We start from the raw sequence: 23,666 nt of genomic DNA on the forward strand, positions 1-23,666 counted from the left end.
CGGCAGCAGCTGTCTGCCGGAAGATTTTGCTCTCGGAAGCCGCTTCCCCTCATATCGAGATGTGGTAGTTTCGGTGAGGGTTTCCGGCCACTCGATGCCCAGCTTCTTTTCTGCCCTTCTGCAGACATCATGCAGGTCTGTTGCAGTCGGGTTTGGGGAACCGCAGCGGCTGGTGTCATCCGTCACCGAGGGCTTTGCAACAGACTGGATGGCATAAGGCCCGCAGTCCAGCTTGTCGTCGTCAGACCCGAGACTGATGGACTCCATTTCAGATTTGGACTCGGCATTAGCAAGAGTACTGAAACCTGGAAGTGCGGCCTCGTCTTCCTCTGGGTCAGTCAGTGGCGCGACAGCGTCGAGCTAATCACCCCAACTGGCTCCGGTGGCGGGGGATTGACTACCCCCATCATAGGATCAACCTCCGACAGGCTAGCTTGGCGTGCTAGCCTGCGCCGACGAGACTTAAGGGAGAGCCGTGCACAGTGCTCGCAGCTCGCCGGTGACACCAACGCGTCCTGGGCATGTTGCAGCCCCAGACACGAAGCGCAGACAGAGTGGGTATCTGCCCCAGCTATGAGATTGCCACATGTGCAGGTTCTAGATGGTGGCTTGACTCTGTTCATGGTGAGAACGAGTGCAAGTTACACAACTTCGTAAGCTCCGTTAAGGTTGCAGATAGTTTGGTGACCAGTTGCAGCGCTGCTGTTTGGCGACAGACCAGCGTTGAAAGGGACTCAGAACAGTCGAGCACAGTTATTGAGAAGCGCTCGGCGACCGAGTTGTTAACTCGCTCTGTGAACAGTTAAGCTAGCTCAAGTTACTGTAATGACCGTCTGAGAGGTGCTTCTGGGAGCGAGAAGAGGTGTTAGACTGAAGATCACCTACGTGACGTCGACTTTTATACTGGGAGGAAGTCCTCCCATGGGAGCGGACGTCACTTCCGCCTGCCAGTCAAGACTGGCGTAATGTAATAGAGCTTCTCGGGGACAGGCGCTGGAGGCGTGTCCCATAGTGAGATACCAAAACGAATGTTGAAAGAGAACCGCCAAAACTGTCCATCATACATCCTACAGTTTAAAGTCTATTTAGTCAAGTGTGTCAGACTGACTCATTTATGGAGCATAGAGATCCATCATAAGTTGTTGTGCACTGCTAGCCAGCTGGCTGAAAGAAAGCTACCATGCTTTTCCCTTTGATTACAACAAAGACTGGTTTAGCCTTTTCTTTGAGATGTTTTGTTAGTTGTGAAAAACATGGACAGCCAAGGTGTGTGATAACTAAAGGAATACCAACCTATTACTCTTATTAGGCAGACGGCGGCATGCCGCGAGCTGCGTCTCTTTTAAGCAGGTGACTGCAGCGGCTTGGTGTACAGGTCCTTCTCAAAATATTAGCATATTGTGATAAAGTTCATTATTTTCCATAATGTCATGATGAAAATTTAACATTCATATATTTTAGATTCATTGCACACTAACTGAAATATTTCAGGTCTTTTATTGTCTTAATACGAATGATTTTGGCATACAGCTCATGAAAACCCAAAATTCCTATCTCACAAAATTAGCATATTTCATCCAACCAATAAAAGAAAAATGTTTTTAATACAATAAACGTCAACCTTCAAATAATCATGTACAGTTATGCACTCAATACTTGGTCGGGAATCCTTTGGCAGTAATGACTGCTTCAATGCGGCGTGGCATGGAGGCAATCAGCCTGTGGCACTGCTGAGGTCTTATGGAGGCCCAGGATGCTTCGATAGCGGCCTTTAGCTCATCCAGAGTGTTGGGTCTTGAGTCTCTCAACGTTCTCTTCACAATATCCCACAGATTTTCTATGGGGTTCAGGTCAGGAGAGTTGGCAGGCCAATTGAGCACAGTGATACCATGGTCAGTAAACCATTTACCAGTGGTTTTGGCACTGTGAGCAGGTGCCAGGTCGTGCTGAAAAATGAAATCTTCATCTCCATAAAGCTTTTCAGCAGATGGAAGCATGAAGTGCTCCAAAATCTCCTGATAGCTAGCTGCATTGACCCTGTCCTTGATAAAACACAGTGGACCAACACCAGCAGCTGACACGGCACCCCAGACCATCACTGACTGTGGGTACTTGACACTGGACTTCTGGCATTTTGGCATTTCCTTCTCCCCAGTCTTCCTCCAGACTCTGGCACCTTGATTTCCGAATGACATGCAGAATTTGCTTTCATCCGAAAAAAGTACTTTGGACCACTGAGCAACAGTCCAGTGCTGCTTCTCTGTAGCCCAGGTCGGGTGCTTCTGCCGCTGTTCCTGGTTCAAAAGTGGCTTGACCTTGGGAATGCGGCACCTGTAGCCCATTTCCTGCGCACGCCTGTGCACGGTGGCTCTGGATGTTTCTACTCCAGACTCAGTCCACTGCTTCCGCAGGTCCCCCAAGGTCTGGAATCGGCCCTTCTCCACAATCTTCTTCAGGGTCCGGTCACCTCTTCTCGTTGTGCAGCGTTTTCTGCCACACTTTTTCCTTCCCACAGACTTCCCACTGAGGTGCCTTGATACAGCACTCTGGGAACAGCCTATTCATTCAGAAATTTCTTTCTGTGTCTTACCCTCTTGCTTGAGGGTGTCAATAGTGGCCTTCTGGACAGCAGTCAGGTCGGCAGTCTTACCCATGATTGGGGTTTTGAGTGATGAACCAGGCTGGGAGTTTTAAAGGTCTCAGGAATCTTTTGCAGGTGTTTAGAGTTAACTCGTTGATTCAGATGATTAGGTTCATAGCTCGATTAGAGACCCTTTTAATGATATGCTAATTTTGTGAGATAGGAATTTTGGGTTTTCATGAGCTGTATGCCAAAATCATCCATATTAAGACAATAAAAGACCTGAAATATTTCAGTTAGTGTGCAATGAATTTAAAATATATGAATGTTAAATTTTCATCATGACATTATGGAAAATAATGAACTTTATCACAATATGTTAATATTTTGAGAAGGACCTGTACTTTTGTTAACCTAAAAGAAAAATAACAGAATGGCATGAAGGTATACTCTCGGAAACAAGTACATGTTAGTAACTTTTGCAAGTGTTTATTCTGAATTTGACTTTTGCACAAGTCTGTTTATCAAAATAGCAAAAATAAGTGTTACAGATAACTACAGCTGTAATATGTCAATGTGTTATATTATTTTTGTAGCATATGAATAATTCTAAATTTCAATAGAAGCAACTGGATCATGTTATACGTTTTGTATGGTTCAAATGTTTGTGTAAATACCATGACACCCTGAAACAGTAGTATTTTTACACCGGGTTTTAATATCATCACAGTCTAATCTGCAGCTGGGACAACCTAACCAAGTCCATCCTAGTTTCCAGACTGATAGCAGGGACCTAGTAATTGTTTACCCAGTTTATTACACAGTTGTTGTTTTCATTGTTAGTTTTTGGCAAAGTGATGCGTGAGCCATTTTTGGGCTGTGCGTGTTTTTACATTTATGTTAATGCCTTGAAGCACATTGTTTTATATGTTTACATCGCTTGGTGGTTTTGTGTGTGTATTTTTTTTTAAGTAATAAAGGAATGCTCTGCTTGAAATTGGTCTGTTTAGATGGAAATTATTCAGTTAAAACATGGCTTAACTCTCGCTCTGCACTTTGTTTTTCATAGTAAACTCTATATTAATTACAGTTAGCATTGCATCTATTTGATTTCAGTATACCTCAGAGTAACATGTTGAGCATGAACAGAAGAGTGTGCAGATGGGTTATTTGTTACCCTATTTTTATTTTGTAGCTACCATGTTTAAAAATGTCAGCTTCCTGCTCAACATTTTTCTTATCCCTGCGCCGCCTCCGTTTCCCAGGCCTTTGAACGCTCTGAAAGTGAGGAAGTAACCGTCATCACCCGGCTGGTGCGGAAGATCCTCATCATAATCTCTCGGCCAGCTCGCCTGCTTGAATGCCTGGTAAGCTCCAGAAGAAGAAAATCTCTTCCTAATTGAAAATAAGATTATTTAGATTGTAAGGGTGCAGCTCTAGATTTCCCTCGATGCAGCACTTTGCCACATGAATTAATTGTTTTCACTCAGGTACAAGAAAGTATAATGTTGCAGCTGCACCTTCTGTATATCAGTGCCTTAAAACAGGACTCCTCTATAAACAGTATGAGTCTCATCTTAAAATGTTTGTTGTTTTTGTTACGTCAGATTGTTGGATAGGGAGTTTTGTTGCAAGTAATAAATCAGCAGAAACCAGACTTGAAGCTTTGGACTGAGGTTCTGATTAAGACCACGTTGACTTTGTAAAGATCACACACTCTGACAGGAGTCTAGCCTCAAACTTTCCTCATTCGTTACTCTTGGATGCTGTTGTCAGGAATTTGACCCAGAAGAGTTCTATCACCTGCTCGAGGCAGCAGAGGGCCATGCCAAAGTGGGCCAGGGGATCAAGACAGACATCCCACGGTACATCATCAGCCAGCTTGGTCTGACCCGAGACCTGCTAGAAGGTACACAAAAGCGTCTTTATTGAGTGGGGCTTACATGCATGTTTCTAGCTTCACAAAATCAAAGATTTTTGGATCAGTTTTTACCCACCCTACAGGGCTCTATTGTTATCGTGTGTGTACATGAGAAAGTCACAGATACTTCATTAACATTGTTAGTATAAGAAGTGTCATACCTCGTAGTCTCTCATTCCAGTTCTCCTAACATGTTTTATGATCACTTATGCCTAACTATTTATAAGAAATTCATGCTTACACCACAGTTAATGCATATGGAGAGGGTGATCTGATAACAAACCTGCATAAATTTGCATTTAAATAATCCCTTAACTCTCTAAGACTTAAAGCTAATACGTTTCAAATTGAAAGAAATGCAGTGCTCATTGAGATAGATGTGTTGGTTTAAAAAAATCTGTGCCAATTTAATGGATAATTAGCTTAATTAAGATGAAACACCCTGTCTCTTCTGAACGCATTAACTTAGCAGCAGTATGCAGAAGAGAATTCATCTTTATACTTCATCCATATGGAATAGAAGATCTGATAATGACATGCAATCCCTTGCTGCATGAATTTGCATGTTAATGTGGTTAATTTTATTGATGGGCTTAAAGCACACTGAGCTTTTATGCTCTTATGTAATCATGGTTGTGTTGAAGTAATTAAATCCCATTTTTTCTTGGTTAATATACAGTGAAGGAATGTGGCCTCCTGAAAGAAAGATGATTTTTTTAACAGATAGTTGTCACATCTTTGATTTCAGTCTGGTGTAATTTTGGCCTTGAATCTGTAACAATTCGGGATTTTAACAAAGCAGAATTTGTTTAAACTCTTGATGAAAGAAAACTCATCATTTCATTTCACGCTGCTCTATAGGAACCTCTTTAGGCAGATGAAACTTTAGATTTTTATTTTGCTGAGAGCGTTAGGTGTGTATCAGATTTACTGTGGGAAAATGAAATGGTAGATGCAGACATTTCATGCGCTAATAACCGCTCCCTCGTTCTGGTATGTTTAGACATGGTGCAGCTTGAACATGACGCCGGTCCTTCAGTGTCAGTGGAGCCGGAGGCTGATGTAGAGGTAAGTCTTCGTTGTTTGATACAAGGAGAGGACTTTACTTATCATTTAAAAGTAAAAGACTTGCTGATCTCTAAACATTTAATGCATATATTTTACTTTTGCTACTAGTACAGTCCAAACTTGACAAGGCAAATACGTTTTATTTGGAGATGTGTTGTAGTATCTGGCACCAAGCTGTCAGCAGCACTTTCTGAAAGGTTGAACTGTTTTCCCACCACATCCAACCCATGCTCTTTTTGGGAATGAAAGCTGAAAAATGTCAAGCCCAAACCTCAAACCTTTTGCAGTTTGCCTCAAACGTTGCAGAAAGAATCGCCCCGCCCCGTAGAGCGTGGTGTGACTTTGCCACTTCATGTATATGACATCTTGAACCCTGTCCATACACACCATGTAAAATAAAATAATTGATTAGCTGGGTCTGTGGCTAGTTTGAGTGGACATACATTATTTTGTTTTTGTTTTTTAGCGAACAGACCTAATCCAGAACTTTTGGAGTTTGGATAACAGGAGCCAGACCTTTTGCTTGAGTATCAGTGGAGCTTGGCTGACCTTTTTCTTGCTGCTGATTGACTATTTTACCATATTCTCACATTTTTTGACCACAGCAGACTAAGAACATCTCAGAAGAGCTACCTGCTGCGAGCACTAGGGATTGCCAGTAACAAATATTTTTTATTTATTTAATTTAATTAACCAAAATGACTAATTTTCCTAAAACATTTTGTATTATATTTTTTATTTCTTTTTTACAATGATATATTACAATTATTTCACCCCTCAAAATAAAGTATAAACAAACATTTGCACTTTAAAGTTTTAAATAGATAAAAAAGTGGTCTTCCCATTCATGAAATGAATATTAAATATGATGATACTGAACTGGAAATGAGCCAAAATAAGCATCAGATCAGCATGAGATCAACTATAAAGGAGAAATGATGTTTCCTTTTTACCAGTTTACCTAATATATTATTATAGAAACTGTAATATTTCCATGTTTCTTATAAATGACTGTATTTAGTATCTGTATGAATTATTTGAATATTTGTCAAGTTTGATTCATTTAGATAGTAACATTATCTACACAGTTAAATGTGAACAAAAGGGGATAATGTAAAATGTATTTGTTCTGCTGCAGCTTAAATGAATCATGTTTGACTAAACGTTGCCTAACATGATTCGTGTTGCTGCGGTAACGCGGTGAGACCTTACAGAGCATCTAAAGACATGTTTGTGGTCGAATAACTTTACTGTGAATCAGGCACTTTATCCAACATGTTTGTCTTGAAACCGCAGCTCAGACAGAGCCAGTCAGCGACCGGAGCACGAGTACCTGAACCCACTGGACTCTTTCGTTTGGAAAAAAAACTGTTTTAGGGCAATATTTGTTTCAAAATTTAAGAAAAATAAAAAAGACGAATTTGTAAAAATTAAGAGTTCATTAAAAACATGTATGTGGAATGATTTCTGTAACTGCCTACCTTGATTACAGCAACTAGTTGTGGAAACCCTAATGAGCATGTGATGAACGTAGGGATGGGTACCTTTCACATTTGAACCGATATGGTACCAATGCCCAAGAGCTGGGAATCGGTATCGGTACTCAAAGATCGGTCCTTGCACTTCGCGTTTCAAATATTGCAGCGAGCGTAATCTGCATCTCATTTTGAAAAGTAGAGCCATACTTTCGAGCACTTTCTATCAGCCATGCTTTGTTCACGGTACCAGCAACTACTGATGTCATTACGCTCTTGTGCGTGCAATGCTGTGTTTATGTTCGGCATGGAAAATTGGCCACTCTTCCACTCCCTCAGTGTCACAATGATGCGTTTAGGTGCCGAAACATGGTACGTTTTGATTATTCGTGAATAGGTACTCTGTAGTATCGATGGAATTCAGTCAGTACCTATAAAAATCAAATTCAGTACCCATCCCTAGATAAACGTGTAATGAAGTCTCTAAGCTTATTCCTTTTTCACCAGCGATAATAATGTTATGGCTGATCACTCTTATACTTGCAGACTGAAATTCACAAACATTCTTTTCCTCTTTAATTTGTACAGACTAAAGCCCCACAGACTCTGACTCCAACTCGAAGGAAACCTCTGGAGAGTGATTTCGAGACCATCAAACTCATCAGTAATGGAGCTTATGGGTAAGAGTTTTGACTTTCCTTGCTTCACCTGTTGATTGTTTCTGTTTCTAAATGACTCTTTAAAATCACGAGTAGCGAGAAAATAGGAAAATCTTTGACTGTTTTCACACCATCTTTTATTTTAAGCCTAGTTTTAGATTACAATGAGTGAGGAAACGACTACTCTGAACCCTTAAATTGTGCTATTATGAGAGTTGTGTCCTTATTTTTCTATGTAAACAGGGCGGTGTATTTGGTCCGTCACAAAGAGACACGGCAGCGGTTCGCCATGAAGAAGATAAACCGTCAGAACCTGGTGCTGAGGAACCAGATCCAGCAGGCATTTGTGGAGCGGGATATCCTGACTTTTGCTGAGAACCCGTTTGTTGTCTCCATGTTCTGCTCTTTTGAGACACGGCGCCATCTCTGCATGGTCATGGAGTACGTAGAAGGTAAGCAGGTCCCTAATGATGAACGTTTACACTTAAAAACATGTGGCTTATTCTGAACTAGGCTGATGAGAACTAAAAATACACAGACATTTTCGTGTAACTAACATTTACATTAGAGATGTAAGGATAAATCCTCGAGTGGGGCATCCACATGCCAACCAAGTTCAGTCTTTATGGTTTTCTGTTTCGTTTAGGGGGAGATTGTGCCAACTTGCTAAAGAATATGGGCCCTCTGCCTGTAGAAATGTCAAGAATGTACTTTGCTGAAACAGTCCTGGCACTCGAGTACCTTCACAACTATGGGATTGTGCACCGTGATCTTAAACCTGACAAGTGAGAAACACACTCCAATTTCTATTATTAAGTACACAGGAAACCCAGATGCCTTTCCTTTTTTCTTTGTTTGGTTCATCCTCTCTTTATCAAATATTATAGATATAATATAATAGAAAATGTGCTTCATGTTTTATCTTTGTCTTTTTTTCACCCTCCAGTTTGTTGATCACATCCATGGGTCACATTAAGCTGACTGACTTCGGCCTGTCCAAAATCGGCTTGATGAACATGACCACCAACCTGTATGAGGGACACATAGAAAAAGACACGAGGGAATTTGTTGACAAACAGGTGAAACAGATTCAGGTGGAAGACAAACAAGCAGCTTAAAAAAAAAAATGATGGAGCGCAGTCGTCGAACTTATCTTTGTATGTCTGCTCATTCAGGTGTGCGGCACCCCAGAGTACATCGCTCCAGAGGTGATCCTCAGACAGGGCTACGGGAAGCCGGTGGACTGGTGGGCGATGGGAATCATCCTGTATGAGTTCCTCGTCGGCTGTGTCCCGTTTTTTGGAGACACACCTGAGGAGCTTTTTGGGCATGTTGTCAGCGGTGAGTGTTGGTATTAAAATGTATACCTGCATGCGTTTTCTTCCTGCTGTAACATAATCATCCTGATGGTAATTACATTCATGTCAGAACCTGTCAGCGAACAGTTGTGTTCTCAGAACTGGTGGCATTGAGGCTGGGTTGACCTTCACAGAGCCTTATTATAAACAGAAATTGTTGATTTCTATTTCTTCTGATCATTGATCATTTCTAAAACAAGACATCATGTCTGCTCAATGCTCTGTTTAACTGGAAAAATATTATTTATGACAGTAAATGTTGAAAATCATTTACCTAATTGGTTAAAACCTCATGTTTTTGTGGTGTTTATTTCATGATCAGATGAAATCATTTGGCCAGAAGGAGACGACGCCTTACCTGCTGATGCCCAGGACCTGATTACTCGCCTACTGAGGCAGAGCCCCTTAGAACGACTGGGAACGGGTACTGTTATTTAAAAAAAAAAAACATTAATTGATCCTAATTCTTTTAGATTTTTCTGTTTTCAAAAACTCAAGCGCTGTTAGAGAACCGTTGAATCATTGTTGGGTTTAAGTTGGAACCTGTGTCCCGTGTGGATGTAGGTGGCGCCTCAGAGGTGAAGCAGCATCCTTTCTTTGTGGGTTTGGACTGGAATGGACTCCTCAGACAGAAAGCAGAGTTCATTCCTCAGCTGGAAGCAGAAGATGACACAAGCTACTTTGACAGTAAGCTCCAGTTCAGAATCTGTTCTGCATAGCATAACATAGAACTGGCCAGGACTGTTTGCTTAAACCTGCTTTCAGTGGGTTTCTGACCATTAACATCCAACACACGCGCACCCACAGCCCAGACTCTACAAACCTACCAAAGTGTCACAGAGTAGTAAAAGCTAAACATTTTTTCCCCTGAACATTGTTATTTGACTGTAGCAGTATGGTAAAAACAACAGCAACTCCTCTCACCTCTCCACTACTTATTAACAGAGTGAGATCAGTGAACATTTTATTCTGAACGTTGAAGATAAAAAAAACATTGCGTTTGAAATTTGTTGACAAAGAAGCGTGAGTGAAAACAATCGGTTGTATATATTCTGTTTAGGATTTGGGCTTTGCCATGCTTTTTGTTTGCAGTTTATGCTCCTGTAGCTCTTAGTTCCTTCTCCTTTTTTTTTCTATAAAGCTCGTTCTGATCGCTACCATCATTTGGCGTCTGATGAAGATGAGGAAACTAATGATGAGGAGTCATCTTTGGAAATCAGGCAATTTTCCTCCTGGTCGCATCGCTTCAGCAAGGTAAGCACTGCTATGTTCCATTTAATTACAACATTAGAAAGAAAATGTTGGAAGGGTTACTCTGTGTGCAGAAACTACATATTGGAATCAAAAAGTGAAGCTGTTTTTACACCCTCTGTGTTATTTCTCTCTGAAGGTTTACAGCAGCACGGAACATCTGGCGACACCATCCAACCTGAGCTTCTCTTCCGACCGCAGCCACAGCGAAGAGAAGGAGGACCGCGGGGATGTTGGAGGGCTGAATCTGTCCCTGAGCCCAGTAGATGGCTGTCTGGAGAACAGACACTCTGCACGCATGGCGAGGTAAGCAGCTGTAAAATAAACCTGCTGGAAGGACAGTGTTGTGATTTGTTTTTTTTTAGGACTGTCCAGCAAAGAGGTGTGTGGAAGTAGATAAGTAGATAAACCTTGGAGCTCTTATGTATGTTGATCTGGTTGCTTGATCTTGTACCAGTTGATATCTTCATCGAGTCACTGTTTGGCTTTTTGTAGCCTTCGTCCTCGTGCCTCCTCTAGTTCTTCACAGTCTGACAGGAGCGCGAGTCCGCTGGTGATGAGCAGCACCCACAGCCTGGAAACGATGCCCCGCTTCGCCCTCTCCACTGACGATGAAGGTAGACCCTGACTCTATACATTTTCATTTACAGTTAGATGCCTCATTTTCAGTGGAAACGTTATTTACCGGTTCTCACCGGGTACTCCGGCTTCCTCCCGCAGTCCAAAGACATGCCTGTTACGTAGAAAATGACTGACGTTATTTACCTTCTACACTGTGCCATCTGCAGCTGAAGTGGTGGTGTCAAACCTCCGGAGGATCAGGATTCGCAGCAACAGCACCGGGGCCAAACACTCATCCCCGAAGGACCCAGCTGGCCCCCGACGCTTCGGTAACCAGCTGGAGACACCGGACAGACAGAGGCTTCCCTGCGGAGGAAAGGTTCCCAAGTCGGCGTCTGTCTCGGCCCTGTCCCTCATTATCACTCCAGGTACACAGAAGTCCAGCAGAACATAAAATGATTTCAGCAGTGGCACCTTTACAGCTGCTGCCTGACATTTTAATCATAATAAAACACACAACTTGGGAGCAAAGGATGGGATCACCAAAATATGGTTTAGAACTCGGAATAATAAAGTACAGTTTAATACTCTCTACTACTCTCTATTTTATTATATTTGTTTCAGATGACTCACCAAGTGGCCTCCAGCCCAGTCCCATTTCACCACGTTCACTGTCTTCCAACGCCTCGTCTCGTGACTCGTCCCCCAACAGGGATCTGTCCCTCAGCCCCGCCAGCCTGAAGCCGCCGATTATCATCCACACCTCAGGGAAGAAGTACGGCTTCACCCTGCAAGCCATCCGGGTCTACATGGGTGACAGCGACGTCTACACTGTCCATCATATGGTGTCGGTGGGTGCTTTTGTGTTTTGGTTTTGTTTTCTAAGCTTTTTTTTGTTTTTGTTTTTTGGCGATCTCAAGTTTGAAGAGTTAAAAAGAGGTGATTATGTAATGCTTAAATGAAACTCCTCTGCTGTTTGTTTAAAAAGAGTGTGGAGGAGGGCAGCCCAGCTCACCAGGCAGGTCTCCGCACTGGAGACCTCATCACCCACTTAAATGGCGAGTCTGTTCAGGGCCTGGTCCACCCAGAGATGATAGAGCTGCTACTAAAGGTATAGTAGCCTCTTAGTTTGATGTTCTGTTGACCTTACTGTTTTTTATTAAAAGCTGGTTTTGAAGGTTTTTATTCTTGTGAAATCTGCAGAGTGGCAACAAGGTGGCTCTGCAGACCATAGCCCTCGAGAACACGTCAATCAAAGTAGGCCCAGCTCGAAAGACCAAACACAAAGGCAAGATGGCCCGTCGCAGCAAGAGGAGCAGAAAAAGAGATAATTACGACAGGTAAAGATCCAAGGTTTCAACTGCAGCTCTGCAGCTTTATTCATCGTCATTCGTTACTTTGTCAGGCTTGTAAAGGATGCTTCTGTCTCCCCCGAGTGGTAAACACTGTGTGGTAGGAAGGTAACACTGGCACCCTAAACACCATCCCAAAGGTGCAACATGGTGATGCCAACAGTATGCTTGAGCCACTTTGCAAAGAAAACAGGGCAACATTTTTGCCTCTGAATGTCTGAAGCTGGTAGAGATATATGACTACAACCTTGCAGCCGTAATTGTTCTGAAAGGTAGTTCTGCTAAGTGTTAACTGACGGGGCGAAATGCATCTGCACGCCGGAATATTTAGGAAAAAAAATTTCTGCCATTCACATTTGTTCCTGTTCTTTTTCTCTTTTTTTTTTTTTTCAGGCGACGGACCATCTTAAAGAAACTGTCCAAGCAGAGCACAGTGATGCACAGCAGCCGCAGCTTCTCCTCAGGTCTTCATCACTCTGTTTCCTCCAGTGAGAGCCTTCCGGGCTCCCCGACACACAGCTTGTCTCCTGGGCCCTCTACACCCTGCAGAAGCCCAGCACCTGATCATCAGGGCTGTGGTGAGTTCCTGGGACAGAATTTCAAAGGTTCTGGTGGATTTAAGGAAGTGGTTATCATCAGTGGTTATTGCATAATGTTTTATACCATTTTGATTATTGTCTTCTGCATCTGCTTCACAGACAACAACTCTCCTCAAAGCACATCTCCTTGCTCGAGTTCTCCCAGTTCACCCGCTACACACATTCGTCCCAGTTCTCTGCACGGCCTTGGTTCCAAACTCAGCACGCAACGCTTTACCAAGGTGGGCCGTCGAAAGTCGACTAGTAACATCCCACCATCTCCTCTGGCCTGCAATTCTTCATCATCCTCCAACCAGCCTTTGTCCCCACAGCGATCACCGTCCCCACTGCCAGGCTTTGCCAAAACCCTCCACACCTATCATGGTAAAACCTTATCGCCCCCCACCATCGTCAGGCACGTTGTCCGGCCCCGCAGCGCAGAGCCCCCTCGATCTCCTTTACTCAAGAGGGTGCAGTCAGCTGAGAAACTGTCTGGTGTGTACCATGGTGATAAAAAGTCATACGCCCCCCGCAGGCACACGCTGGAGGTGCCGTTTTATTGCGAGGGTGACCTGCTGGGAGACTCTGAGGTAGAGGGAGCCTGTGGGAGCTTCCACATCGGAGCAGACCATAACAGACTAGGAAGCTACATGGGCAGCCAAAGGATGCGCGACTCTGGGACCGAACGGTCAGAGCAGCTGGTTGTGATGCGGAAGCTCAATCTATCAGAGCGACGGGACTCCTTCAAAAAGCAGGAGGCAGTGCAGGAGGTAAGCTTCGACGAGCCGGACGAGAAAAGCAGCAGCAACAGCTGCTCGGTGACGGGAACCATCACAGCTCCAGGATTCCAAGCAAGGCCCCTGCAGCAGCAGCACAGGACAGCCTGGATAGTTAGTCGGCCCCAGAGCAGAGAGGAGGTGGAGCCAGAGGTGCCCGTCGTCAGGAGGTTCACCCTTGTTCCTCAGATCGCTGTCCAGGGTTCAACAGAGAGTGAGGAGCAAGATGAGTGGGAGCCCTGCTCAGATGGAGAGGATGGAAATGAAGGCCCCGAGCTGGAGATCTCTTCGTCCCAGCAGCAACAAGTAAAGTGTCTTGTGTCTAATCAGGCTCAGACAGCAGAAGCCGCTTCCACAGCTATTCAAGGTGCATCTCAAAGCGCAGAGACCTGTGAGGAAACCCGGAAAAAAGAACCACACAGAAAATGAAACTTTATCACATCGCGGGGACTTTCAAACGAAGCCGAGCTGTTTTCCATTCTGAGCCAAAAAATAAACTCATGGAAGAAGCTCCTACTTGAATTTTGTATTGTAAATATTTGCAGACTTTCAGGTCATATTTATTATGTTGTAACAAAAAGAGGAACAAGGAAAGGTTCTCATTTTCTGACTAGCCATGGGTAAAAGCTTTTTGTTTCCATAAAACATGATTTTATGTCTTGAATGGATTTTCTTTTCTAAAAATGTCTATTTTTTAAGGAAATGGTGGTGACATAGTAATGCTGGATAATTATTGGACCAAATGGAGTGATAAGTCTTTATAGAATCAGGATTAGTTTTTCCCCCAGTGTGCCCAGATTTAAAAGGACAACTTTAGGTGTACTATAGAAAATGTTTTAGCTCACACTGCAAGAAACACAATTTATTAGTAATTTGAGCTGCGTCCTGCAGATTTATTTTCACCTACAGGAAAAAGTATTGGGCTTTGTTACTTGGCTTCTGGGTTTTGTGGGTTAATAGCATTTTTTTCATTTTAAGATTAATTATTTGTGTTTCCTGCAAACCACTGGAATACGTTTCATTCCCATTCAACCAATCAGAGCAGAACTGTGTCTCAAATCCCACTGAGACTCCCCCTGGGACATGCAGTCTGTTACAAGGCCGTGATATCAGAGCGCCGTCCTCTTAAGCCATATCTTTGATGCTACAACAAACAACTCCACATGAGGCTTTTCTCCACTGGCGTTTCGATCTTTAAATTGGACAACCATGAAATTGAGGCTATTGCTGCGTTTCCAAGTGCGGCTCAGCTTTTGCGTCATGCTGCAACATCTTGTTTTGACCTGTTGAGCTGCCAAACTGCTTTAAAGAAAACAGGATAGTTTTTTTGCTTATTTAAATCCTCATTGTGTTTTTCTTGAAGTTCTTTTTTTTTTTTTATCCTACCATAACTACTCATTCTGGATATGTCTCGCCCAAACAAACCACAGTGTTTACTGTTATTTTCCTGCTGTGTTGGGAGAGAGACCAAGCATCATTGACCTGTTTATTGTGTAGTCGTGTTTACATCAGAAGGGGGAAAGTGCACTATTTTGACGTACGTTTTGTAACTCGATGTGAAAGGCACCAGGGAATCACCGGAGGGACGTGTTTTCGGTCGATCCGAGCCCTGGCGATCCTTGAACTAAAACTGTTTTGTGTCTTTGTTTTGTACAAATACCGATGTATATTTTAATATTGAAGCTTTTTTGCATATCCAAATGCGTTGAAGGAGGTATTCATGTATGCACAGGTACAATGACAAACGGCGGAACCAAGATCTTGAGGTTTTTATTTTTGTTCAGTTTTCCTGCAAACCTGTTTGTTGGGTTTTTGACCCATATTTGACACATTTTCTGTAGAGAGCTGCAGTTTTGGGGTTGTCCTTTCCTCAGTGGTTTTGGTTTGTGTCCTCTGTTAATTGTTGACATGTCAATCGAACCCCTTTTTCCCTTTAGGTCCTCAAATGTCCTGATGAGAACCTTACAGATTGCTGTTGTTAGTGAAGTGGAGCAATCATTTAATGGCTCAGTTTTTTTTGCAGTCTGACTGAATTGTTCACAACAAACAAACATTCTGTGTACTGTATAAACACTTTATAACAAATGGCTGTGTTTGATGAGCCCGTCCTCTTTGGTACCATGAAAGAAAAATACACATGTTGCATAGCTGTTTTTCTATTGAAGTTAATTGGTTCCTTGGCAGAAGTTTGGTACCAAACCTTTTTGTATGTTTACGTCCACATAAGTAGAAAGATATTCTTTTTTTGTAGTTCACACCACCAGATTTGTGCACCTGCTGAGGCCTAAGCTATTGACAATGAGAGCAAGCACTAAACCTTGTTTGTAACGTGATGATTACCTTGCAGGGAAAGTAATGTTTTAATTTTTTAGAAAATTGGTTAAAAATGATTTAATCTATCAATTGAAGTCCAGAAATTTTCATTATCTTTAAGGAAGATCTCATCACATGTTTTTATATTTGTTCTCACTGTGCTGATCTCCACATATTGAAGGTTTAATGCAGCTGCACTTAAGGCCACTGGAGTTCAGTAGATGAAAAGTCAGCAGCAGTACTCTCAATGAACAAACCGGCAGGTTCATAAGCTGTCATACATGTGCACGTGTTCTCCTGTGGACTCCTCTGTTCAGTGCATGCTGCATGACAAGCATACAGCTGTAATACTTGACTGCATGGTATACCGGCGTTGCTGCCCTGTACTGTGTTTTCTTGTGCAACGAATAAACTTTGTATTTCACTTTGACACATTTGTTTTTATGCACATCATTAATGTTTCTGTATGATTGCATCCAGGTTTTAAGTCAAACTTGGGATGATCTTACAATCGGTCCCTGTTTATTGTGTAGTTGATCTGTACTGCAGAGCAGTAAGGTTCAAAATATTTGTTTTGACAATCAAAGAAACTGGATTCAAGGACTTAAAGTTAATGTTAGTCTTACTTGCAGATGTTGCTCGAAAGTATAAGAGTTAAAGACTAAGATATTATACAGGGCTGAATTTAAACTTTGCAGACCTTCTGTTGCAGGCGTTTAGTCTGTTATTTATTAGGGCAAAAGTCAAAGAAAAGAGAGACCACAAGTTTTGATCAAATAAGAAAAATTGACTTCATAGCTATATGTTTTTAATATCTTTTTTAAATTAAAAGATGAAAAGCAACAATAAACCAGATGAATTGCAAGAGACTAAAAACAAGTTTTTTAAAAACAAAGTTGATTTGCTACTGAAATTAGGACTGTATGAGTGTTGGACAAAGGTTGAAATTAACAACAGTAATGCATAGTTTCTTTCTCCCTGTAAATAAAAGGCTGTCCCTCTTCAGCATTCACAATATTTAACGATTTGACTGCTAGTAAACATAACAAAAGAGAAACTAGGAAAATTTGCATTTTCTGCGAAATTGCAGTGTGAATGCTGAAAGCTGAATTTTTTAGCTGAAAGCTGGCAGAAACAAGCTGACATTGACTGCAAACAATCTGCTAAAATTTAATGAATTAGAAGAAAACCGAAATGCTCAAGTCATGTTGAAAGCTGGCAGAAAGTGGCTAAGGCTGAAAGCAGAATGTCAGCTGAAATCTGATAAATTAGTAGAAATAGCAGAAACAGCTAAGAAAAACTGTCATCTGATCTGTTTAAGCAGGAAGACTATCAGGTATAAAACACCGTAACAAGGTGAAGTTACCTCAAAACTACTTGAAATAGTTGTTGAAATACAAGAACTGACAAAAACATTAAAAAAGCAGGAAAGAGCTGCCCATAGGTGAGCTGAAAAAGCATAGAGTGAAGCAAAAATATAGCCTAAGAAGTTGAAGTCAGTGCTAAAATATATTAAAAAATGGCAGAAAATTTAGAAACAGGAAGAACTAACAACAAATACGCTGAAAAAACACAAAAACAAACAAGAAATTGCCTAAAATGGCAAATGTGTTCTTCAGCTAAGAGAGAAGAGAGGATAAAGAGAAACTAAAATGCTAACATTAGCATATTGGCTATCACTAGCATGAAGGCGAAAATTAATTTACCGCATCTACTATGCAAAAAGCAATGCATAAGCTAAACTTAGCTAAAATGCTAATGCTTACTACAGCCTGTATTCAAAAGTCTATGAAATTGCCCTTTAAATTATTCATTCTTGTTCAGGTGTTGGAACAGCAGTAGAAGCTGTTTAAGTAGCTGACATCAAATGGTTGTTGTTTTGATGCTCCCCTGGGACCTATGAAGATGGTCTTATCATCATAAGTCACAGAGTAGTGGTTTCATTCTGGTTCTGATAGAGATTGGAACTGGTTCTGATGGGAGCTGGTTCTTGATTCTGACAGAGGGTCCCTCCTGGATCTGGTGAAGATTTGTACCTGATTCTGATAGTTTGGACTTGTTTCTGGTGGATGCTTGTACATGGTTCTGGTGTAGATTTGTTCAAGGTTCTTATGGAGATTTTTGCCAGGTTCTGGTGGAGTTGGGACCTGGTTTTGATTAAGATTTCTTCCTGGTTCTGATGATGATTTGTACAAAGTTCTGATGGATGTTTCTTCCTGGTTCTGATAGGTTTAACCTGGTTCTGATAGACTTTGGATCTAGTTGGGATGGAGGTTTGTACATGGTTTTGATGAAGAATTGTACCATGTTCTGATGGAGTTTGGACCTGTTTCTTATAGAGGTTTATTCCTGTTTCTGATGGAATTTGGAACTGGTTCTGATACAGGTTTGTACCTAGTTCTGATACTGGTTTGTACCTGGTTCTGATGGAGATTTTCTCCAGGTTCTGAAAGATTTTGGAACTGGTTCTGATAGAGGTTTCTTTCTGGTTCTGACTGAGTTTGGGTCTGGTTCTGATGGAGATTTGTTCCTGGTTCTGCTGGAGTTTGGGTCCAGTTCTGAAGGAGGGCTCCTAACTGGTTCTGATGAAGAATTCCTCCTGGTTCTGATATAGTTTCCATCTGATTCTGATGGATTTTGGACAAGGTTCTGATGTAGTTTGGGTCTGGTTCTGATGGACATTTGTTCCAGGTTCTGATGGATATTGGACAAGGTTCTGATAGAGGATCTTCCTGGTTCTGGCAGATTTTGGACCTGGTTCTGATGGAAGGTTCCTAACTGGTTCTGATGGAGATTTCCTCTTGGTTCTGATGGAGTCTGTGTCTGGTTCTGATAGAGACTTGTTCCAGGTTCTGATGTGCTAACAGCCTATATGCAAAACTCTATGAAATTGCCTTCTAAATTTAATCACTGTTGTCTAGCTGTTAGAACAGCAGTATATGCTTTTTAAGTACTCAACACAAAATGGCCGCCATGTAGTTGCTTCCTATGAAGATGGTCAAAGGGTTAGGGGTCGGGTCAGGTTTAAGCCATAGAAATGAATGAAAATGAATGGAAGTCAATGCAAACTCCTCACAAAGACAGTAAAACAGGAGTGTGTGTGTGTGTGTGTGTGTCAGGGCTCTTGTCTGTGTCTGAGTAGGAGACAGGGAGAGAAGAAAGGCAGAGTCACATATAGACATATACAATAGGAGATACACAGAGCTATAAATAGAGCAGTGAGGAGTGAATCAGCCAATCAGCAAAGAGTGTCAGTGTAACTTGACACATGCAGCATTTCTAATGCAGCACAGTGTTGCCAGGTGTACGATAATTATCGTATTTGTACGATAATTTTGTTCTGTGTACGATGTACAATCAATATTCCTCTCCATCTGTGGCCAAATGTACGATAATTTGACCATTCCGTGAATGTGTGGTTGTAATCAGTCGTCATCAACCTATTGCCAAAGTCTGTCGGAGTTCTTTTGTGAACCTTGAAGGCTGTGTCCGGATTCGGAAACAAATGCTGGAAATTCCAGCCAATCGTGCTTTTCTAAATGTGACCTACAAGTGACGTGAATGCGTTGGCCTCAGAACAACGGCCATGATTGGCTGAATAGTCCACTGCGCCCGCCCATGATTGAGGAATAGAAAAAAACAAAAGAAGAAGAAGCAGAGCCTGGCGGCACTGTGGGGCTGCAGATGTTGATAAATCCATTCTGTTCTGACGCCACAAAGCTGCGAGTGCCTGTTAGACGCTATTCAACACATCAACAGACTTGTTATTTTGTTTATGACGAGTGTACAATAATTTCCCTCAAAATACAATAATTTTATGTCTCTAGTAGATAATCCTACATTTCTCACCTGGTAACTCTGATGCAGCACCTCACTATAGTCTCCCCCTGGCCTGGGCTTTTACTAAGGAGGCGCATGTTCCTGAACTACCGCCCATAACTCGGAAACCGTAAGGGCTATCGACGTCATTCTTGGACAGTGTTTCTCAGAACGGACAGGGGAACGAGAATGTTAACACTTTTTTGTTGAAAATATAATATTAAAGGCACAACACTAGGTGAAAAGAAAGGGAAAAATGGAGAAAAACATAAAAATGCCTGAACATGCTCTCGAACAACGTCTAATAACTCAGAAACTATAAGGGCTATCGATTTGATATATGCACCGTATGAATCAGCAGGCCTTGCTGAACAATCATGGAGCTTCTCAAGTTTCTACAAAAATCTGCCTGAGAGGTGTGACCCTGTGAAAAAGTGGATCATTTTGACCATTTTTAACCCGAGTGAAGATAAATTTTCCACTCTCAAACAAACACTTCACGAGGAAACAATAAAAGGCGGCGATTCGAAAACGTGACTTTAAGGATTTTTTACTCTGATTTTTTCTGAAATTCCTATAGATTTACCACTCAGGGTGTGTTGACTTTGCGTCGCTTGGGGGTGTGTTTCCGGAAAACTGTTAGTCCCACATCAATGAGGGTGACATTTTCTCATTTGCGAAAGAGCATCCTACGTTTTGATGTATAATTTGTATAGGTAGAGTGAAAATTAAGCGAGTGAGGAGAGTTTGTTCGTTCTTTTTCAGGTTATTCAAAAACCTAGAGTGTACACTCTAGCGACACGAACATTCCGTCGTAGGATTACATTATAAAACTGAAAATCTTAAAAAAATGTAATAAAGTTTGAATCAAAATTGTAGAAAAACTGTAAAAGTTATCAAAAAGTTGAATGAAACAATTATAGCAGGGGGTTGTGAAAGCATTTCAAAAGTTGAATGGGGTTTCAAGCTGAAAGTATGCGGAAGTAGTTAAATGGCAAAAAGAGTGAAGTTTTAGCAGAATTTTTGCTGTTTTCCATTCATTCCAATGGGAGCAAAAAAATAATAAAAAGCTGAACGGTGTACGGAAGGAACCAGAAGAAGAAGAAGACGGAATAATAAAGAATAAAGAGAAACAGGATCTCAAACTAGAATACTCTAGAAGAGGGACTTCAGCCTGCCACTGGTAGCTTTAAGGTTTTTAAAGAGGACATTTAAAACTATATCACTGTTGCTGTGACTCCAAACTTCACACCGAGTCAAAATTAAAGCGATCCAGTAAGAGCAGCTTTGGCCTTAAAGTACACAAAGGAACAAGAGGTGATGAGCATAAAATATGTTGTCTTCATTTATTTCTCTTAAATGCCGAGAGGTGAAACTTTTACTACAATTCAAGACCACTTTAAAACCAGCAATTCTTCTTTGTGCCCGCTAGGTGTCCCTGGTGTGCGGGGAAGCTCTATAACTCCACAGAAGAAGCCCCGTGTCCTTCGCAACAACAGCTAACATGGCTACTGCTACTAAAATCGTCCAAAGGCTTCGAAATTTCCTGGCGGGGGTAAGAAATAAAGTTACTGTCGAAGAATAAAATTAAACTAGGGCCTTCTCGGGTTTTAGCATCAATGCTGTCCCGGTGATTGATGCTGAAGCGAAGCAGCAGTTCTGTCAGCTAACATTGAACTGTGTTAATATAAAGAATTTAGCCGTAAGGTTGATTTTAATGTGGGGCTTGCAGTAAATAAACATTAACGTTAACTGTGTTTATTTTCCAGCGTGATCTGCAAGCCAAGCTGCAGCTGCGTTATGACGAGATAGCAAAGAGGTAATGTGTAATCCAACACAATGTGAAAACGGGCTGTTTTTTTAGTCAATTCAGTCTTAAAATACACTATTTGACTAAAGGCTTTCATCTTGACAACACCTGCAACTGCTTCTGTATAAATGGGTGTCAAACTCCAGTCTTCCGTCCTGCTCCTTTATAGATCTCTGCCTAAACACACCTGAATTGAATAATTGAGGTCTTTAACAGGTACGTGCAGAACTTGACTAGATGCTGAGGAGACAAATCAGCAGTTTGATTCAGGTGTGTTGGACCAGTGACACATCAGTAAGTTGCAGGGCACCAAGGATTACAGTTTGACACACGTGTCTTACCTGATATCCTGTTAAACACCGATTTCTGGGTTTGTATTTGTTTTTAAACCTTTGCCAAATTTGTTCAGCTCCCAAACCCTACACAGTCTTCCGTAAGAACATACAGTGCAAAGTATGTGCATTTTTGCCATCGTTATTGGTTGAAACTTTATTTGAAGAACATGCACAAATCGCAGACCTCCAAATTTAGTGGCAGTTGTTTCAGTGAAGATAAGGCCAATACATGCTGGAAGATTACAGTTAATTAACTGGAAATTCTGTAATTAATAAAATGTAACAGTTTGAGAAGAAGGAAGTAGAGGGACCAGATTATTAGTTTAGCAACTGTGCGTTCCAGATTGATTGGTACAGTTATTGTAAAAATAAGGGAGGCCATCCTGCCAATGATGATTTACTGATCTGGTCTTTACAAAGTTAAAATAAAAATAGTGTAAAATTAAATTTAATCTCAAGTATTCAAAACCACACACAAACAGATTGGACACATTTATTTCCAGTAACTTAAAAACAAGCCAAATTGTTCGTATATTAAAGTTGGTATAGTTCCACACAGATTCAATTTAGCAAAATCTGTTTGTTGCTTGAAAAAAGGCGACGTTACTGATGTCTGTTCATGTTTTCCAAGGACCCAGCCACCACCTACACTGCCCGTTGGCCCGAGTCACAAGTTTGCAAGCAACTACTATTACACTCGAGACGGCCGCAGAGAGTCGGTACCGGCCACGGTGGTGATGTCTTCGCAGAAGGCTCTTACGGCTGGGAGGTACCATAAAATTGTGTTTTTATGAGTATGTTAAACCTCACCATTGTCAAAGTAAACCATAACTAGGGTTTTCTGTGTAGTTATGAAACGTCCACATCTTTCACCTTTCAAATATAAGATTTACTGTCCATGAAGTAATTTGTAATGTTTGGCTTAACATTGTTTGATCTGTTTTAGTGAGGTTGCTAAGACGACAAGGGCTCCTGTGACGCCAGGAAGTGTTTATGAACCACCGCCACTGTCCACAGACCAGCCGTACCTCTGAGCAGCAACCTGAGCCTCCTTATTACTTCTGTTGGTTGTATCTTGTACAATAGAAAGTGTGAATAAAATATGCTATTTGTTTCACATTTTTGTTTTTCATTATATTGATCATGCCAGTTAAGGGGTGAATTTTATTCACCGTTAATCCTGAAACTCATTTAGACGTTGGAACATATCCAGTTCCAATTTTTCAGTTAACCACATGATTTAGGATTAGGATAAGCTTTTTAGTTCAATAACCCATGAGGGAATAATGTCCCTGTTAACTGTCAACTTGGCCTTTTATAAACAGAGTTAGGACTGAGAATGGAAAAAAAATAGTTAACAGCCAGCATTTTTAATATACCTAATAAGTCTAATCATGCAGTCTGGCTACACAAGAAAATTATGTGCTTAATGTCACAATAAAAGACAGATTTATTCCATGTTTTAATTTAGCTGACAGGATAATTCTCTGCAATAAACTGTTAAATGTGACAATGCGTTTCGACTTCCTCACTAGGTTGATTCTACAGATTTAAAACAATGTAAAGTTTAATTATGATTAAGTAAGACTTTATTACATTTGAAGTTTGGCAGTTTTTCTTAAACAAGGGCTGAGCCAATTCCAGTTGAATTATGCTATGCAATTGTACATAAATATAATTCCTTTTGGAACTGTTTCCTATCTGAATAGACCAGATGTCACTCCTCACAAACCCATGATAGTTCTTTAGTTTCTTTAAATTGTGACAATAATTTGTGTGACAAACATATAACCCCTTTATTCTGGAATA

General features: G+C 41.4%; 2 protein-coding genes across 2 annotated transcripts in view; both read left to right on the forward strand.

Annotated features, from left to right (window-relative positions):
* mast3b (microtubule associated serine/threonine kinase 3b) overlaps positions 1–16,323 on the forward strand; it is a 42,267-nt gene extending 25,944 nt beyond the window's left edge. Inside the window, exons 9-27 of the mRNA XM_047374389.1 lie at positions 3,847–3,948; positions 4,358–4,490; positions 5,506–5,570; positions 7,634–7,725; positions 7,948–8,156; positions 8,351–8,489; positions 8,651–8,783; positions 8,880–9,045; positions 9,385–9,486; positions 9,627–9,749; positions 10,204–10,316; positions 10,453–10,619; positions 10,809–10,930; positions 11,102–11,302; positions 11,499–11,725; positions 11,863–11,985; positions 12,078–12,214; positions 12,620–12,804; positions 12,925–16,323. Of these exons, the coding sequence (XP_047230345.1) occupies positions 3,847–3,948; positions 4,358–4,490; positions 5,506–5,570; positions 7,634–7,725; positions 7,948–8,156; positions 8,351–8,489; positions 8,651–8,783; positions 8,880–9,045; positions 9,385–9,486; positions 9,627–9,749; positions 10,204–10,316; positions 10,453–10,619; positions 10,809–10,930; positions 11,102–11,302; positions 11,499–11,725; positions 11,863–11,985; positions 12,078–12,214; positions 12,620–12,804; positions 12,925–14,009 (3,624 nt within the window). The 3' untranslated portion in view covers positions 14,010–16,323. The remainder of the gene's footprint in view (positions 1–3,846; positions 3,949–4,357; positions 4,491–5,505; positions 5,571–7,633; positions 7,726–7,947; positions 8,157–8,350; positions 8,490–8,650; positions 8,784–8,879; positions 9,046–9,384; positions 9,487–9,626; positions 9,750–10,203; positions 10,317–10,452; positions 10,620–10,808; positions 10,931–11,101; positions 11,303–11,498; positions 11,726–11,862; positions 11,986–12,077; positions 12,215–12,619; positions 12,805–12,924) is intronic.
* A 4,828-nt stretch (positions 16,324–21,151) lies between these two features.
* Positions 21,152–22,974, forward strand: ndufa7 (NADH:ubiquinone oxidoreductase subunit A7). Its single transcript, XM_047375356.1, has 4 exons — positions 21,152–21,267; positions 21,482–21,531; positions 22,489–22,626; positions 22,804–22,974. Exons 1-4 carry the CDS (start codon positions 21,217–21,219, stop codon positions 22,889–22,891), a joined length of 327 nt encoding a protein of 108 aa, XP_047231312.1. The 5' UTR covers positions 21,152–21,216; the 3' UTR covers positions 22,892–22,974.
* Positions 22,975–23,666: the final 692 nt, after the last annotated feature.

Source organism: Girardinichthys multiradiatus, chromosome 9, assembly GCF_021462225.1.
Source record: "Girardinichthys multiradiatus isolate DD_20200921_A chromosome 9, DD_fGirMul_XY1, whole genome shotgun sequence".
Classification (NCBI taxonomy): Eukaryota; Metazoa; Chordata; class Actinopteri; order Cyprinodontiformes; family Goodeidae; genus Girardinichthys; species Girardinichthys multiradiatus.

What these genes read in the sequence shown, in the direction of transcription:
- ndufa7 (XM_047375356.1), top strand. Translation starts at nt 21,217, where the DNA reads ATGGCTACTGCTACTAAAATCGTCCAAAGGCTTCGAAATTTCCTGGCG. An exon ending in TTCGAAATTTCCTGGCGGGG is followed by an intron (nt 21,268 to 21,481) that starts GTAAGAAATAAA and finishes TTTATTTTCCAG; the next exon opens with CGTGATCTGCAAGCCAAGCT. An exon ending in AAGGCTCTTACGGCTGGGAG is followed by an intron (nt 22,627 to 22,803) that starts GTACCATAAAAT and finishes GATCTGTTTTAG; the next exon opens with TGAGGTTGCTAAGACGACAA.